General features: G+C 39.9%; 4 protein-coding genes across 7 annotated transcripts; 2 read left to right on the top strand and 2 right to left on the bottom strand.

Annotated features, from left to right (window-relative positions):
• Window positions 1-113: 113 nt before the first annotated feature.
• Window positions 114-3,730, bottom strand: eri2 (ERI1 exoribonuclease family member 2). Of its 2 annotated transcripts, XM_077605187.1 has the most exons (10): window positions 3,530-3,730; window positions 3,100-3,164; window positions 2,935-3,015; window positions 2,725-2,852; window positions 2,224-2,386; window positions 2,049-2,149; window positions 1,737-1,818; window positions 1,570-1,658; window positions 784-1,170; window positions 114-729 (listed from the first exon to the last, which is right to left on the bottom strand). In XM_077605187.1, exons 1-10 carry the CDS (start codon window positions 3,550-3,552, stop codon window positions 376-378), a joined length of 1,473 nt encoding a protein of 490 aa, XP_077461313.1. In that variant the 5' UTR covers window positions 3,553-3,730; the 3' UTR covers window positions 114-375. The 2 variants fall into 2 exon arrangements, with proteins under 2 accessions (XP_077461313.1, XP_077461312.1); XM_077605186.1 differs by having other exon boundaries at window positions 114-1,170.
• A 221-nt stretch (window positions 3,731-3,951) lies between these two features.
• Window positions 3,952-9,112, top strand: rexo5 (RNA exonuclease 5). 2 transcript variants are annotated; one of them, XM_077605182.1, is made up of 18 exons: window positions 3,952-4,092; window positions 4,495-4,761; window positions 4,861-4,978; window positions 5,059-5,185; window positions 5,258-5,365; window positions 5,427-5,512; window positions 5,591-5,706; window positions 6,209-6,347; window positions 6,423-6,620; window positions 6,711-6,802; window positions 6,871-6,979; window positions 7,057-7,152; window positions 7,224-7,361; window positions 7,444-7,536; window positions 7,615-7,900; window positions 8,270-8,433; window positions 8,813-8,922; window positions 9,009-9,112. In XM_077605182.1, exons 2-18 carry the CDS (start codon window positions 4,499-4,501, stop codon window positions 9,067-9,069), a joined length of 2,304 nt encoding a protein of 767 aa, XP_077461308.1. In that variant the 5' UTR covers window positions 3,952-4,092; window positions 4,495-4,498; the 3' UTR covers window positions 9,070-9,112. The 2 variants fall into 2 exon arrangements, with proteins under 2 accessions (XP_077461308.1, XP_077461309.1); XM_077605183.1 differs by having other exon boundaries at window positions 3,962-4,399.
• Window positions 9,113-9,198: 86 nt separating this feature from the next.
• Window positions 9,199-15,756, bottom strand: parn (poly(A)-specific ribonuclease (deadenylation nuclease)). 2 transcript variants are annotated; one of them, XM_077605185.1, is made up of 26 exons: window positions 15,707-15,756; window positions 15,051-15,131; window positions 14,796-14,873; window positions 14,656-14,735; window positions 14,516-14,583; window positions 14,050-14,131; window positions 13,903-13,963; window positions 13,272-13,440; window positions 13,140-13,202; window positions 12,972-13,010; window positions 12,853-12,895; window positions 12,632-12,709; window positions 12,479-12,535; window positions 12,318-12,395; window positions 12,183-12,226; window positions 12,064-12,106; window positions 11,899-11,974; window positions 11,723-11,833; window positions 11,579-11,648; window positions 11,421-11,476; window positions 11,166-11,252; window positions 10,837-11,089; window positions 10,642-10,763; window positions 10,414-10,453; window positions 10,174-10,334; window positions 9,199-9,804 (listed from the first exon to the last, which is right to left on the bottom strand). In XM_077605185.1, the coding sequence occupies exons 2-26, from the start codon at window positions 15,067-15,069 to the stop codon at window positions 9,761-9,763; spliced, it is 2,022 nt and encodes a 673-aa protein (XP_077461311.1). In that variant the 5' UTR covers window positions 15,070-15,131; window positions 15,707-15,756; the 3' UTR covers window positions 9,199-9,760. The 2 variants fall into 2 exon arrangements, with proteins under 2 accessions (XP_077461311.1, XP_077461310.1); XM_077605184.1 differs by having other exon boundaries at window positions 10,414-10,456; window positions 15,707-15,755.
• Window positions 15,757-15,999: 243 nt separating this feature from the next.
• Window positions 16,000-17,916, top strand: atpv0e2 (ATPase H+ transporting V0 subunit e2). Its single transcript, XM_077606204.1, has 4 exons — window positions 16,000-16,232; window positions 16,946-16,993; window positions 17,290-17,388; window positions 17,826-17,916. Exons 1-3 carry the CDS (start codon window positions 16,129-16,131, stop codon window positions 17,381-17,383), a joined length of 246 nt encoding a protein of 81 aa, XP_077462330.1. The 5' UTR covers window positions 16,000-16,128; the 3' UTR covers window positions 17,384-17,388; window positions 17,826-17,916.
• The last annotated feature ends 303 nt before the right edge of the window (window positions 17,917-18,219 follow it).

The raw sequence follows: 18,219 nt of genomic DNA, 5'->3' as shown, positions 1-18,219 counted from the left end.
TAGTAAACATAAGTACACACACACATGATTACAGGAAGTATATTTACCTTTCGGGGGATGTTTCATTTTGTCTGACTTTTCGTAACTTTTATTTTTTTTCTTATCCCGGAACAAAAGCTCTCCATTGAGTGTTTTCATAACCTGAATATTTCGTATGTAAAAGCATTCATAAGTAAGGCTTCATTGTCTTTGTCATGATCAATAAAATGAGAAACACAGTTAAAAGGTATAAAAACATGATTTGAAACTCAGTCTTGAAACAGGACAGTGACTCATAACATTATTTGGTATGGTTTGAAACCATAATTTAAGAACCTAAGCATGGAATGCCTAAAATGACATGCTTTTCTTCTTTTGATGTTAGGATTTAGGTCCTTACCAACTCTTTCTCATGTTCGACATCTGACCCGACCGGTTGGCTCCGATGTGAGTGGACGACAAAGACCACCTCGTCTTTAGCCCCGACTCCCATTTGAAAAAGTCGCACCCCTTACTATGGTGCGCCCCAACTCCTGAGCCGTCACATGAGCGGCGGCCAGCGCAACAGTAGAATCCTTTGCCATGATTAGGCCCCCCGTTGGACACTTGCAGACGCTTGGCGCGGCGTCCGCAGTGACACAATGGTGGCGTCATCTTCCCGTTGTTCGTCCACGAAGACATGGCGCTGCCCTTTTGAGTCCTGACGCTTGCGGGATTACAAATGGTAGCGTTGGGAGTAGGTGTCCTCTCCTGGACAAAGAAGCGTTTGGGGTTGAATACGTACGGCGTATTTGATTTATATACCTTCGGAGCTTCGGCATCTGAAATGAGCATTCCCTCAGAATCTTCCAGAACCCCTTTGTCATACGTGAACCGGTCTTCCTCTTCCACAGAGAACTCCCCTGCACGTTTAGAATTTGAGGTTGGAGGGTTGAGTTGACCAATGGTGGTGGAGCACAGAACCAGGCCATTGCTATTGTTCTGGATGCCCCACTGTGGTGTTGCCCTAACGTCCAGAACAGTCTTTGGGGACAGCAAATACTGGATAAGATCACCGTTTTCCTGCTTTAGGAAAGTACAGTTCTCTCCACTGGACTTTCTTTGATTTGGGACGGTCTCGTGCTTTCCGGTCTTGTGAGCGCTTAATTTTTCGCCATTTTTTAGATTGGTGGGTTTGACTGCCAAGGGGGTCTGTAAAAAGAGAATTATATATTTATTACTGTGGTCTGTTGGGTTATGGTTGAACTTTGAGTTAGTCATGGAGAAATATTTAGAAGCAGTTGCTAAAAGGAGTTTTATTTTGGTTATATTTCAGTCAAATTAAAAATGAATTCTCCAAAGTATCTGTGAATAATTCATGTGTGGTATTTTATCCCCACGCATACATTATTATTAGCTATTATTTGGATACTGAATGTCAATTAAACAGCAGCTAAAATATACATTTAAGCACACATCTAAATATCACAGAGCAGACCATCAAAAACAAGTTTATTCATTTTAAAACTTTTTGCAAGGGATATAAGGGATGTAGACAATGAAAAGAAGCCAGGGTCAGGAATCGGAGTGCATGATTGGACGTCCACTCACCCTTTCCAAACTTCTTGTGATCTTCATCACACACCCATCCTTCATCATCCTCAATGCCAACTGGGCTGTATTCCTGGCATCGTCCAGACCTTAAAAAAAAAAGAAGAAGTGGAGAACAGATTTAATATGAAGAATTGTTGAGTATGTGCGTAAAATATGTTTTGTACCAGAATGTTCTCTGCCAGAAAATTGTATTCCTAAATCTTGCAGTGCTCCATTTAGACCTTTGGGTTTCCTGCTGTAAAACATCTATAAAAGATAAAATCATGTGAGGTTTTGTGTACATTTCTGAATGTAGCTTATTACACTGTAATCAAAGTATACTCATTTTTTATGACCTGGATATACAGGAACGTGTCAGTAAGTGTTTAATATGCACGCTCACTTTTTAATGATTATTTGTTTTAACATAATTGCATAGCATACACAAGAAATGACATTTATTTAGCATTAACATTGTTTTCTCAAAATAAACGTACCCTATATGTGCTCCTCAGGTCGATCCAGCTGTTGAGCACGTTGGGTTTGTTGAGCTGCTTGCGTTTACATTCAAAGTGTAAACAAACGCCGAGATCCCAATCTGACATCGTACAACATTTATTACTAGTTATTCAATAATGTATTTTTGATGGAGGGGGAAAAAAGATATTTTACCTGACCACGTTAGGAAAGTGCAGAGCTTTTGTCCATCCGACTCAGAGGAGGAGCTCTGTTGCTGAGGAAAAAAGACCACACCCTTCTCCAGGCGTAGTTTTTGCAGCCAGCGGCCAAACTGAGAGAGACAAATCCGGAGAGGAACGCCTCCTTCCACCTGTGTCTGTAAAACACACACAGATCAGTTAAAAATGATGAATATACTAAAACATAATCATATATGTTATCTCTTGTTTTTATGTACGATGATATGGTACAGTAATGTAGACCAGACATGGCCACGATAATCGAAAAATCGCAAAGTGAGGTCACCCCTATTATGACTACCTTTTTTTTCCTTCAGTGCTGAGTCCTAGTAGCGAACAGATTTTCACATATATATATATATATATGATTTTTTTTTACTTTTCATTGTTGTAAAAATGTATTTCACTCCGTAATGCTGAGGTTTTATTCAAGTGAAACTGAATTTAAAAGATGTAAGAGTATATTTGCAATCACCTGTGTGATGCCTGTTAGCTCAGTGCAGAAGGCTGACAGTATTGGACGCTCTTGAGGTTGGACATACGTGTGAAACTCCAACTCAATCTCCCCTGTGGATGTATTGAGAAGAACCGCAGGGAACTCGACTGTGTCCAAAAGTACAAAAGAGATTAAGCGATTAAAATGTGTACATACATAATATGGAATGTTTAATGAAAGGAAACTGACTTATTTCTTGTGTGCGATTGTTTTTCTCGGGCCAGCATGTGGATTCAAAATCAATGACGATCAGGTAAGAAAATGTTTGATCTGATGTAAAGTATTAAATACAGCAATTTATAAAATGCCACATCCTAAATATGTTTTTTTAAATATACGAACAACGTCACAAACTTGATAACGATGTCTTTTTTGGCCCGCTGGATGATTCAGTACGCTGCCTCAGCAGTCCTAATTCTCTGTGGAGATGAATATAAGAAGAATATAATGTAAATAACAAAAATATGCTTCTTGAAGTGCAATTATTACTCAATTAATTACATATCAAAGTATCAAAAACAAATTTGATAATGAATTAATCAATTCAAGACCTTGTTGGCCATGAATTTAATTTCTGATCAACGTGGATTCACTTGAAGCTGTGCTGAATTTTTTTTTTAAACTTGTTTTTGCTGTTGTTGTTTTTTAAATTAATATAATTTCTCAATTTTAAAAGCTAGCACTGGGTCGGTTTACTATTTGTTGAAGTCCAGCTGCTAAACCAAAACACAACAGAATGGCCGGCTGACACACAAAGATTGGGTTCAATCACCATGATACTCACTTGGCCAACTTCTTTGTCGACATTTCCGATAATTGGGCTTGTCTCTTACTCGCATGGCACCATTTATATCGATAATTGACGACTGTGTGCGTTGATCTTGCTCATAGTGGACATCGCGCTTTTTATTTCAAACTAATCGAATCTATGATTCTGTGTTCGACTAGCTTGGGCTACAAGGCAGCGAAATCAACTACAGAGTCAGCAGGAAACGGATGCGAAAACGACGCGATACCGTTTCGCTTCAAAATAAAGATTTCACGTCCGTATTGGTCCGAATACTTGTTTTATAAGACAACAAAATATATATATAATCGACTATAAAATAGCTCTATATTTATTGAAACAACGTGAAATCGTAATAACACGATAATTGCAATATATGTATGATTAATAGTAATTTATATATTTATTTTGAAAGTCATGTAGCCAACATCAGTAACTTTTCTCTTTCCCCACAGACACGTTCTGTTGCATGGATAAACGTGAATGTTATTTTAATAGTCAACGTGTTAACGATGTGAATTTCGGACGATCTGGGACCTACACTGCAATTTTATTACATGGTAACCGAATATGTAAACCATTTATGTGATCAACCATTATTTTTTTTAATCAAGACCATTTCAGTTAACTCACATGGCCGAATATCTTCCCTACTACTGATGCAAAACACTGATTAACTAAAAAAAATCGCTTACTCACTTACCTGCTCACTAATTCAATATACATCATCTCTCTCCTCGCGTTTAAATTTACTATATCAACTACTCAAAATTTATCCCGCTAACTCACAATCCAACTGTTAAGGTTGTAGTGGTTGCCATTGTCAGATCAAATTGAACTAAGGGGAACTACCAGCAATCATTCTAGGTTAAGTTACCAGTTTACTCATTTCTCAAATTTAACATACTCACTTAATATGACAGTAAATGTTCACCATGAATTACCCTTATTCTTGATTCCAGGTACATGGACCTCAGCTTTAAAATGTCGTCCTCGTTCTCAACGCCATTCGATCTAAACAAAAGGAAGAGAAATGGGGATCATATTCATCACTGCCACACGGCAAAGAGGCTCAAAAGTGAAAATGCGGGTGTTGATGAGGCAGAGAAAGCTGAGCCACGGATCACTGTGTTTCCCAACTATCTCTCAAATCCCATCAAGACTGACGAGTTGACCGAGCTCCTCCACTGCGCCGCTCTGGGGGGCACCAACGCAGTCAAACAACCAAGGTCACTATCTCACCTGTTGTTATCATTATTCAAATAGATTGCACACTAAAATCCTCTCTGTTACGATTAACCACAGTTTTTTATGTGTTTGTATTGTAGTTGGTGTAGTCTCCATGGACAAAAGTACATCAATGTAGTAGTGGTGGAGGGCGTGAGTCAAAGTGACTTTTACAGACACTACATTATTCTCAACAACCTGAGAACCAAGTATAGTAATGTACGTTGTATACATTAAAAAGTACCTGATCTCCATAGATGCATATGCTGGATGTCAATATTGTTTTCCCTTCATGTCAGAGACTGAGCTTCACGTCATCGAGCAGCAGTTGCAGCCTGCTTTCCACGATATTCAACAGTCAAGTGGACGAATTAGAACAATCATCTGTGTCACAGGAGCAGAAGGACAACAGCATGTTGCACAAAGGTCAGATCCACTCTCAATGTTCCAGTTACAAATGAATTCAGTAAACTTATGTCATCGTTTTGTATGCGACAGTGTTGAGGACGCACCCGGTGGTCCTCAAGTTTGGTACCAAAAAGCGAGGTCCAACGGCCTACATGCTCACCCAGGAGGATTTGATTAAGAAGCATTACCCTGTAAAAGGTGATCAGTCAGTTTGATCATTCTTCCTGATCACCCTCTCACTTCCTGTCGTCTCCATCAGGGCTGCCGGGCTTTGAAGATTTCGCCGTCATCGACTGCGACAACGTCACAGACGACAGCCCTCTCTTTGGACTTGACTGCGAAATGGTAAGATGAGTTTCTGTCTTAACTCCGCCCCCCTGCATGCTAAACAAATAACAGCAATTAATGGTGATTATGCAAAAGTGTCTCACAGTGAGGGGCTATGAGCTGACCCGAGTCTCCCTGGTGAACGGTGAGGGGACGTGTCTTATGGATGAGCTGGTCAAACCTGACAACAAAATACTCGACTACCTCACTGAGTAAGCACAATCAAAAAAGGGGAAAAAACCACTCAAACCCAATAGAGAAATCTTTATCAGAATACAAGCACAATTAAAAAAGTAAAAACCCAGACTCAAACCCAATAGAAAAGGGACGTGTCTTATGGATGAGCTGGTCAAACCTGACAACAAAATACTCAACTGCCTCACTGAGTAAGCACAATCAAAAAAGAAAAAGAAAACAGACTCAAACCCAATAGAGAAATCTTTATCAGAATACAATTGTACATAAATTACTAGTAAGTCCACTATGTAATTGATTAGTTAATTGGCAAGCAATGTAGTTTCTAGCTAACAAGTTGTTTTGTAGTTTATTCGATGATTATTAACGGGTAACTGTAAAGTCATGGATTGGGTATTGTAACATAATGAATTGGCTAGATACTATTGGAAAATAATTGAAAACTAAAAGGTGGGTTGTAAAATAAAGTTAAAATACTGTTGACAAAAGCCATTTATAGGATTTGCGTCTCACCCTCAGGTTCTCGGGCATCACGGCGGCCATGTTGCATTCGGTCACAACCACCCTGCGCAATGTCCAAGTCATGCTGAGGAAGCTGTTGCCTCGAAATGCCATCCTGGTGGGTCACACCATAGATAACGACCTGGTAGCTCTCAAAGTAAGAACACTAAAACGCAATAAATGCAACGTGCGGAAAATACTGTGTAGGATTGAATTGGTGCTCTCGTCGCAGCTGATCCACCCTCACGTCATCGATACGTCACTGCTGTACAGGGGGGAATTTGGACGAAAATTCAAACTGAAACTGCTGGCCGAGGTGGCGCTTGGCAGGCGCATCCAAACCCAGGAGGAGAAAGGACACCATCCCGTGGAGGATGCTTTAGCCGCCTTGGATCTGGCAAAATACTTCATAAGCAAATCACCTCCACAGGTAGCAACCAGATAACAAAGTATTCTTCACTAGCAGAACTGGAGTGTAAACAACACACCCTCGCACGTATGTTCTCTCCTGTCCTGGAAGGTTGTTGAGGATCACCTGGAAGAACTTTGGGGATTGACAATGGAAGAAGATGACACAGCATGTCAGTCAACAGAGCCCGCTCCCAGTCGGAGGTATTATTCGTACAGACAGGTAATGTTTACAGTAACTTTGTCTCTCACCTTGTATGTGTGGCGTGCAGGTTTGGGGATGTGTTGAAGCGTCTTGGGCGGTCCGTCTCCTATGTGGGAAAACGCTCGGACCTGGTTTTAGATCTGGCTAATCAGCAGTGGCACAACACGGACAAACAGGTGAGGTTTGGGTCTGAAAGTATCAGAATAGGAAAGTGAGCTGCTCTTTGGGAAACTGTGCTTGGACTTTTGCGCAGGTTCTAGCGTCTTTCCGGAGACGGAGCACGTGCCCTTTCTTTTCTGTGCTTGGCTTGTCATCCTTCACAAATGTTCCTCCTCTTCTGGAACACAAGGTGAAAAGTTAAAAAAAATAACATTTCAAGTTGGTGTGTTGTCCTACTAAATGCGCACGTTTGTGTTTTAGCTCAGCTGCCATCTTCGCGACTTGTGTGTAGTGTTTGCCGGACCATTTCCAACTGATTTCTCTGAGAAAGAAGTGAGACGATTGTTCCGTTGCTGCGGATCAGTCAGAACTGTCAAAATGCTGAATACCATGCACAGGGTGGGCTGTATTTATTTTACGCATGCATGGCCCTGAAAAAAAACCCTTAAATATCTTGCTTACATTGGGTTTTGTGTATTAGACTCATGCTATGGTGGAGTTCAAACTTTTGGAAGGAGCCTCGCTAGCACTGCAAATGCTGAACGGTGCTACTGTGCGTGGACACACCATGAAAGTAAACTTGTGAACTCGCCAGGAATTTGTCTAAGTATGCTTAGTGACAAAGATAAACACTCGTATTTTGTGTTTTCAGGTTCACAGGCCCGTCAATGAGTCCACACTGGACTTTGACGTGACTCTGGATGCATTAAAGAGCGACGCAGTCAACGCGTGCCGCCTCTACACGGTCAAACTGAACTTTCACACGACCGGGAACGGACATGACCCGGTCGGCGAGTTTGCGGTGAACGGCCACTCATCCGCGTCACTTCCCGTTAAGAAGAGTGAGCTGAGCGAGGAGGCTCTGATAGAGACGTTTAGCCGCTTTGGTGTTGTGGAGCGAGTCTTGTTGGGCAAATGTGGAACACATGCTTACATACGTGAGTAGATTTTTTTTGGCCCATTTCCAATTGTGTATGGTGGTATTTTTGAAAGCACTTTCACTATGAAGGACCATTGAAACATTCATGATATGAAATGTATACATTTGAAGTACATTCTATCTCTTGCTACTTCCTCTTGTTGACATTTTTTATCAAAATAACATACTATTAATATATTTCTGTGAAAATGTCAGTATTATCATTTTTATTGAAATGCTTATTGTAAAAAAACTTGTTTGACAATTTCATTTTTACTATCAAAATAAAACCCTTTTTTAAACTAATCACCCCATCCCTCGGAAAATGTCATTCAAAGGTGAGTCGATTTGCATAGAAAATATTTTTAAAAATTGGTGTGCCCTACAGAGTTTGGGAATTCTGAGGGGAAACGGGCAGCTGTTGAATCCTGGAAGGAACTTTGGAAAGAGAAGTATATCGCATGTCCGGCTCTAACGCCAGCGCACATCGCTTGTATGCGGCTAGATGAAAGTCCACGAGATCCAACAGACCAAACGCACCAGAGACTTCAGGTCAGCAAAACACTGCAATTTTCACTTACAAAAAGGTGGATACAAAAAAAGAGATAAAAATAAGTGATGTAATAAACATTTTGTTCATAGGAAAATGAAATTTTTATAAGACGCCATTTAAGAAAACATTCCTAAAATATGATGAAATACCTCATTGAACAAGGTAGATCGCGGATGGTTGGCATGTTGAAAAGTAGATATTGGAGCAAAAAAACTACTGAAAATTTTCATAAGCAGCGGTACCATTTTATTATTAAACCCTAATGTTAGCAGGAAACTCATTTAGAACTTGAATCCTTGTTAAAGTGTATACTTTGAATTAGCTTGAATCCCATCCTTAATTTAAAAAAAAGCCTAACTTGCATTTTCTTGTGTGTAGGACCTGACTATATGTCACATGATGAAGAAGATGGACGTGCGCGTGGGCAAAATATTTAAATCCCTCCCTGAAAACACTTTGTCTGTGGTGCTGCTGCTCAAACACAACAGGTTACAGTGCTTAAATGCACCACTATTTTTTGCCTGTCATTATGCTTTATAAAAAATAAAAATAAATGTTTCCTTTATCTCCTCAGTGCTCAGCAGCCACCCTCACCTGGTTTGTGCCTTTTGGAGATGAAGCGTGAAAAGTCCTAAAATCAATGCAAGACATTTCCTGTATTAAAATATTATATTTGAATACTATAAGTTTCTCATTTGACATAACACTGACAAAGCGAACATGTTCCTGGTGAAGAAATTAGCTGAACAAAGTAGCAGAGGCAATTCCAGTAAGAAAATTCTTTAATTTTTGTTCATTCTCCCTGCCCTTATTTTTTCTATTCAAGGAAATATGAAGGATTTTGAACCTCATACAAAAACCATGTAAATTCTACTTTGACTGTTTTGACACATTTTCCATACAGCTACAAAACATCTGTACAAAAACATAAGTAGAAGCACCTTCTGAAGGGTCCAAATTAGCGGCGTAATAAATTATCACATTGTAGTTGATGGTTTATACTTGATAAAACATGATATAATTGGTTTTAAAAAAAATGGACAGCTGTTCAAATAGACATCACGCTCAACCCTGATGTTGTAAACTACATGTTCACATAACAGCAGCTTACACTGACATGCACGCGAGTAAAAACGGTGGCTAACATTCCCGTATTACCACGTGTTATAAAAGAACCATTTCAAATTCAAGATGAAGTGAGGGAAAAGTGGAACCGTCAGTATGGCTTGTGTTGTGTGTTTGTGTACTGGTCCACACCTGCTAGACGGCACTTTCCCAGTGATGTCGACTTCCTCAAGGAAGACTCCAAGTGCCTCTCGTTGACTGCTACCACACTTCAGGAACCTCAAACAGTGACGACGGACTAGAAGCTAAAAACGGAGAAAAATGCAACAAAAATTAAAAATAATCCAAAACTTTGGATTTCCTTATCTGACCCTAAATAAGACATTCTTAATTAAAAAAAACAACATGTAAAGACTGGTGGGTAAAAAATGTACTGCAACTAGGAAATATTGATGTGAACAACATACCTTCCCCTTTGGGTTGCCAAATAAGCCCTTTGAGAAGCATGTTGTATTACATTTCAATCGGAGAAGACAGAGGCTCACAAATTAGCACACGTTAACGTTAGCTATGATCATGCATACCTAACCCTCACCCTTTTTTGGGGATAATTTCAAAGTACACCGTATAACAACTTTTGTTGGTGCACAAAAAAATATTCAATATCAACAAACCTTCAGATTTCTTCTTGTTCTTCGGACTTTTACGTGCGGGAGTAGCTTTGCTCGCAGAGGCCTGATGCCAGCCAAGCGTCCCTTCGGCATCTTTTGCCAGATCGGCACCATCTTCATCGGGTGACTTCATGGGACTTGACCCGAAGGACTCCGTAGCGTCGCTGCGGCGATACAGCATGAGCCACTGTCAAAATGTTGCCTGACGCACTGTGAGTGGTAAACCGGAACTGACGGACTTACGTGGCATTTAACCATCCCTCTGACGTCTTACTCTCCACAACTTCTATTAAAAAAACAAATCAAATCAGGAAATCGCGCCAGTGCGGCAAATTTAAATGTAAGGTATGTCCGGATTGACGCAAAAATGTACTTTGTATACTTAGTAAATGTGTCATCCTCTGCAGCCTTCAAACAATACACTTATTTGCCCTTCCTTTTGGAGTTGGAAAGAAAACAAGTACTACACACCATCAGTTTTCTTCTTCTTGCTTCCCGTGCTGTCTGAGAAGGAGTAGTCACTCCAGCCATCTGCGGCCTCGGTGCTTCCCTTCTCCGCCGTGATGGGACTTCCGCCGCGCTTCCTCAAAGCTCTGGGACAATAGACATGCTTCTTTATTGCCTACTACCGCCAGGTGGATTAAATAACGTGAAATGACGTCACACCGGGGGTATCCGAAGCCGCCAGAAGAGCCAGAGCTCATGTAGGGAGACTTGAGCCACCTGTCTTCCGTCCAGGACTTGGAAGCAGGAGTCTGCTTCTCGTTCTCCTGCTGCTTACGCTGGACGTACTCGGCGTACGTCTGGATCTTGTAGCTCTCAGCGTAGCGGCTTGTGTTCACAGCTATTGGTACCTGTTCTCTTTGACTGAGGGACACAAATGCCGACGTGTCGTCCATCCACGAGACTTGTATGTTTCCTAAATGGACGTTTGGCAGAATGGCAGTGAGCAGAGTTGTTGGCAAAACCAAAATTCACCCAAGTCTCGTATATACCAAAGGCACTAAAGAGCTGGTAGAGGTCACTGGTCTTCCAGTCTTTGGGGAAGGTCACGTAGAGGACTTTGTCTCTCTTCGGTTGCACTGTTAAGACAATCAATACAAAGTCTTACACACCTTTCTAAGGCTACCTTGCCATTTTGTGTGGCCAGTGAAAGTAATCACGTGCATCCATTGTTTGGCTTGTGGTGAAAATAAAATAAAAAGGACTACAGGAATTACAAAATGTGTATACTCTGTTGCAGCACTTACAGTCTGGTCCTGTGATATTGAGGTAGGGGATGTCGATTATCCTCATCAGGAAAAGTCTATAAAATAAACAAACGGTAAACATTTAAAAAAATAAATAAATGGGTAAAGAATACATTAAACAGATTCAAAACGAAGCATAGCTAACTAGTGTTACTGACTTGTTGTAGAATGGCTCGACTAGTTTGGACTGCGCGGATACGTATTCCCTGGGTGGTGTCAAGAAGGAACCTAAAGAAGAAAAAAAAAAAAGGGATTATGAGAACGTGCCTAGTTAAGTTATGGGGAATTATGTGAAGCATTACCCAGGAAGTTGGCCATGGAAATGAAGCAGCGCCCAGTTATGTAGGCGTCGTAGCCGGCCTCGTGCAGCTGCTCCTTGGCTGTGTCATAACTGGGAAAGCCTTGAGCCGCCTCTGATGAAGAAATATAGCCGTGATACAGTTGGGAGAGAAGATTGTTGGTGAACATGTGCACTTACCAGTTCGAGGAGCCTTAAAGGGGCTTTCATTCAGCTGTTTCTCCAGCTCGGCTAGAGACGTGTTGCTAATCAGATCCTGCCATGTACGTAAAACGATTTATAAAGTGCTAGGACCTTAATTTTCTTGAAATGACACGTACAATTTAAAAACAAGCAACAGTTCACCTTGAAGGGATGAGTGGACGCCATCAATTTTGTATCCAAAAGCCTGCAGGCAAAAAAAAAAAAACATGTAAAGGCAGACATAAAAAAAACATTTTTGTAGTGAGGAGCATGACACAAACCTCGGGAAAACACACATGGTAACTTCTTTGAAATCTTGAAGGTCCTAGAGAGGATAGAGAAAAAGAAAAAGAGGTGAGAAGATGGCGTTCAATACTTGAAATGGGCGTAGTGAACCCTCCCCCCTATAAGCTGACCTCAGGTAGAGGACAGTAGAACTGGTGGATGGAGTGCATCACATCCAGCAGCATGTTGTGGCCCACCACCAGTTTACCCTGCGGACACGTTTCATAATAATTATGACAAATGTTTTCGAAGTCAAGTCATAAATAATTGCAGAAGTCTGCGACTGACTCACAGACTTGGAGATGGCGTGGATGACCCGAGAAAAGCCGACGGCATCGTTTAGCTGGCACTAGTGGAGTTAAATTAAAAGAAAAAACAAAATTAGATAATAGTCAGGAACAGAAATGTAAGTAAATTGTCATGTTAATGACATATTTGAACCAACCTGCTCTCTTTCCAGTTTTTGCTGCTCCATCTTCTTCTTCTCCTCTTCATCTACCTTACTGACCTGGATAAAGCGCTCCTGTCAGAAAATGTGGACATAATAGAAAAAAAATGCTTTAGTACACAAACCTGTACTTGCATGGAGTAGAAACGCTCTGAAAACCTGATTTGATACAATTCAAAACATTTTAAAACAATAAATTTGACAATATTTTTGTCTACCTTGTCTACTTCCACAGTCTCCACATGCAGCCCCTTTGGAAACCTGTCAATCAAATAGAAAACACTGTAATACCTTTGAACAAACAAAGCAGCAAGTGCTATTGAGAGAATATGCTCACTTCCAGTTGAGTGTCTGGTATATCAACTTCCTCTGGAACCTATAGCAAAAAAAAAAAAGATAAATATAAACAAACATTACATACAAGCATAATAAATCCACAGTCACTAAAATGAAAACAAAAAATGCACGTTAGCACAACATATTCCACTGTGCAAGTATTACTTACCCGGTGCACGGCTCCAGGTCAATAGTCTTGTCTGTGCTAGCGAACAGGGCCTCCACCTTTTCCCTGTGTGGGGAGAGCACTTGATTTAAACAAACAAGTGGCCTCCTCAGCCGCCATTTTCTCAATACGTACACCACCCTGTTGATGTAGCCCATGTGCTCATCGGGCACGTTGGCGGGGCCCTTGGAGGAAGACGGTGAGATGAAGGACGGGGTTCCGACACCGTTGGCTTGCTGACTCCGTCTATCCTCTGTCTGTTCCCTCAGCTGAGCCTCCTCCTCTTTGTTAAGGTAGGGGATTCCTGTTATGACATTATAAGATTGGAATATAAAAAGGTCAGAACTCTTTTTGAGTGCCCTTTGCGACATTACGTTGTGGCGTTGGTGCGCTTCTCCTCGCCCTTTCATATCAAGTGAACGTCAATAAATGTCGATCATAAAGTTCAAATCTGAGTTCAATTAATCTTTTCCACATTTGTATACCAATGGGGATGGAAACATCATAAAACGGGAGCTGAACACGCTGACAGGTGAGCTAAAGTGGCATGCTAATGACTCGGCTAAAGTGTGCTATTTTTTTCTTTTTTTTTTTTTAAACACCAACACCAGCTAAAGGTAGCAATATTAAACTACGCTGGGACGCTAATGACTTACGTGGCATCAGTGCATCTTATTAGTGGACTGATCTCAGCATCAAAGAGGATGGCTGCCATTTTACACTGCAATTTAGAAAAAGTCTTACACCAAAGGTTCATTTTACTCACCTTGGCAGAAGACCTTGTTGAAGTCAAAGCCTTGACTGGCTAAAAAGTCAATACTGGAACTCTAGAATCATAACAGATGGAAAATTTGCTCATTAGGAGTAAAGATATTATGAAATCTTTAAGGTGGGGTTGTGGGGGCAGACTTACTTGGCAGATAAACTTAATGTCAGGAGAGGACCGATTCAAAGGTTTTGGAAATATATAAAAGTTAAAAGTCTTTGTGATGTATCTGCAAGAGAAAGTGAGTTTCTCTCAACACTGAAAAGCCATCTGTACATTCACTAGGAAATTGTGTCTTCCCAAAACTGGTTGACTGACAACTATCATTTATAGTGACATTATCAAATGCAGTTTGACAGTGTCCATAATTGTCCATCATTTAGTGCACTATATGGTTGCAATAGTAAATATGGCCATCTTTGGCTATGAAAGATGATGGATTTTTTTTTTAATGTCAATATGAAGCCATTTAAAATATTTTGTTAGGTCTATATAAAAAAAACTTCACTTGACTTTGAGATACACCACACACACAAAACTAACACGTGAGTGTGTAACATTTAGATTTCATTACAATGTTAATTCTATTTATCGTTATTTGGAAAACACTCACTTGGAGTCGTTCTGGTCATACTTGAAAGTACACAGGCCAAATTGGAAAAGTAGAAAATCCATGGAATGCTTGAAGACGGTGAAGAAGAGTTATTAGCCTGTAGATTATGTTCATATGGTAGAAATGCGACAATTTTCCACCTTTTTAAGCTTGGTGTAGCGTTCCTCCGGTGTATCGAGCCCATTGGTGAGTGTACTGACGCTGGGACCGTCGCTGATTCCTAGGCGACACAAGAACCTCTCACGTGCCCACTAAGATTTTATTTCAATTATAGTCGTACCTGAAAACTCTCCATCAATTGCGAGAAAGTCGGCTTCCTCTACGGCGGTGTACACCAAGTTTAAACAGTCTTTAAAAGCTGAAAATATCACAAGATAAGGAGGTCGCCGTTAGCTTAGCACGCTAATGCACACGCGCGCTAGCGACAGCAGAGGGAAAGTCGCGCGCTTTATTGTTTTTAAGCAAGTCATGTTTATTGCATAATCCAAATGGATAGAGATGAACGTGATAAAATACCCCGGCGAGTAAAACTCACATTTGCGTGTCACCTCCATCACGACGCGATGGTTGAGACCCGGCTGTTGACAGCTAACGGTTGCTAGCCGACCTGGTTTGGCTTTTAATGGGGCGTTCAGGTTACGCAGGAAATTTGGTATTTGTAGAAATGGATGAGAGAACACGCGTGAAGATAAACGCCACGAATGAAGAATGAATACTATCTTTGTGTTATTTTCACTGTCAATGAGTCTAAAAGGAGTCTTTGCATTAAAATAGTTTTTACCAATATGTATTTTTACATTAAAAATAACGAGAACACCTTCATTTATTTGCCCATTCCAGCGGAAATAATCTTGTTTAATAAATGAAAGACACAACATTTTATTTTTTATGTGTTAGTTGTGGAGCAAACAAATAAAGACCAGTATTTACAGGAAGTGGCCAACTGATATGGGGTAATAATAACAATTCCCGTATTATGATAACCAATCAAATGTGAGTAGCCTAAATTACCCAGCTTTCTTGTTATGTTATTAATACTACAAAATATGCAGTTACAAAATTTTGGTACAAAACAGTGTTTATATTATGAGTTTAAGTGGACATTTTTGTTACGGCATAATTAAACATATATGTAACAATTTAAAATGTAGTTTACAAATATGAAATAGAAAAATACATGATACATATTACCACATTTTTGTCATGTTGCTGCATCGCGTTTCAGGGTCGGTGAATGAAAGCTGACTCGACCAATCATGCTAAGGGATCCCGCAATTAATAGGCGGGACTAATGTTGAATGACAACGCTCTGCACCAATCCAACGTCGTCTATGCTTGATACACGGAACTATTTGGCGCCACTTTGAAACGACAGCCTATTTGACCAATCATGTGTGCAAACCACTTAGTGGGTGTTGTCTTTTCCAAATTAAGGCTGAAAGTCGACCAATAAAAAAATACAACCTCTCAACCAATCGCTTCGACCCTTTCCTTAGCAGATAGTGAACCTTAATGTGACAACCGATCTGAGCAGCAGCCATTGATGCTCATCCGATTGAGCGACGAGGCTCAGATTTCTTTTTAAATCCGCGTTTTTTTTCCTGTCTGGAGCCATGGTTTCCCACTCCCTCGCCCTGCCTATGATCTGTTTCACCACCCTGTGGGCGCTGGTGGGGGTCGTCGCTCCTTTTTTGGTTCCCAAAGGACCTAATCGAGGGTAGGTGATTTTTAACCAGGAACGATAACGTTACATCTAATTTGTTTCTTTCATTCTTGTGCGATTTTTTTATAAACTCATTGCTAAAATATCCTGCCTTTGTTTCCTTTCTATTGCTATAAAGATAAATACTAGCTTGAGTACAAAGCCACTGGTATGTGACGTCACAATTGAGTGTGTGATGGTGATGTATAATGGGATGATAACCATAGAAGTGGAGGCTTGACATGCACCATGGACAATAACCAGTTAATCTTATTTATAATTCTTGTTTTTGTTTTGTTATGATTACCTGCCTCAAAAATATACAGAGAAACTGCCGTCTTTGAATTATCACATTACAAACATCAACCTCCTGTTCGCAAATATTTTTTTAAAAAGTCAATTCACTACACATTTGATAGTTTTGAGTTTAAATCAAGGATCCTTTAGTAGATCCCAATGTCAGGATAATGTTTTTAGTTCTTTTTAATGTTCTAAAATACAGAGTAAAGGTGTTGTGCACAATCCCTAAGGTACCAACCTACAGGTTTCTTCCAAAATCTTTAAGTTTTGAAGTACGTAAAGTCACAATTCATATTTCCTGGGCGTAATATCACCATACGGTAGCAACACACACAAATTTACCAAGATTTAAGTTTAATGCATCTCAAAAATGGTTGTCCCAGGATAAAATTTCCAGTTCCTCTAATTTGAAATGTCTTTTTTTCCAGTGTGATTGTGACCAGTTTGATCCTCACCGCCGTCTGCTGCTACCTTTTGTGAGTACTTTGTTACAAATACGCATTGTTTCAATTATTTTCGGGTGTGGTACATTTTAAGGACAATTCATCTAATGTTTTTGGATATTATGCTCTTGCAATTAATATATTAGGACATTTCCATATTCACATAGAGGAAAAATAGTCGAATATTTACACATAAAACGTCACTAGGGTGAGCCAAACTCCATCTGAACATTTGCTTGAAGTCATGATGATGCAGTGGAGATTTTTGGGAGCATGATGCATATTAGCAAAATGTTTGCATACACTGATTGTTGGGTGTTTGTCTCCAGCTGGTTAATAGCCATCCTGGCCCAGACAAACCCTCTGTTCGGCCCGCAACTGAAGAACGAAACTATTTGGTACCTGACTTACTTCTGGGAGTAGACCAGGTGATACGGACACACATTACGTCAATCTTCTGCATCATTTTTTTTTCAATATTGCATCTCTTGATTGTTTGATTATTTTGAATATTCATTAGAATTTAAATATGTGATAGATACATTAAATATTGTAAAAGTACAGTCCATTAGAAATTGAATATAATCTTGTTAATATTAAATTAGTGGTAAATATTGTAAACCATGGTATGGCTGTGGTACATCACAGACAATTAGATTTATATACTGTTCAAAATGAGTAAATATCATGGCCTATATGATATTTACTCATATTGAACAGTATATTAATCTAATTTTCTGTGATGTACCACAGCCATGATAAATTATAGGTGAATATTCATTCAATATTATATAATCATCCCAAATGAGTTATGTCAAAATGTTTTTTTCCAATATAAATATTTTGTTCTTTCTCTTTCTGACAGCTCTTGACATCACCAACCTGGATTTAACCTTGAACGTGTCCACACACACACAAACACACCCACACAAACACACACTTACACCCACACACACGTGGTACCTCGAGATACGAGCTTTTTGCACGGCAACAGGCTCGAACATAACATAAAAAATGTAAATGAACTTGGATTACGATGCAGACACACTCAAAAATAAGTTTAATCGAACCTAACACTAAACTTAATTCTAATTTAGTTTGACATTTTGATACCTTTCTTCTCCCGGATTGGCTCTTTTTGCCCCGCCTCCACACTGACTTTCAGTCAATATCGAAGTGTTTGAGTTTGTATTCCCTTCAAAATATTCCCATAATGATGCACACAAATGTACTTGCCAACGAGAGGTAGTATATACGCC

Source organism: Stigmatopora argus, chromosome 7 (genome assembly GCF_051989625.1).
Source record: "Stigmatopora argus isolate UIUO_Sarg chromosome 7, RoL_Sarg_1.0, whole genome shotgun sequence".
Taxonomy (NCBI): Eukaryota; Metazoa; Chordata; class Actinopteri; order Syngnathiformes; family Syngnathidae; genus Stigmatopora; species Stigmatopora argus.
The sequence above is the reverse complement of the archived record's forward strand: the minus strand, read 5'-3'. Positions and strand labels throughout refer to the sequence as shown.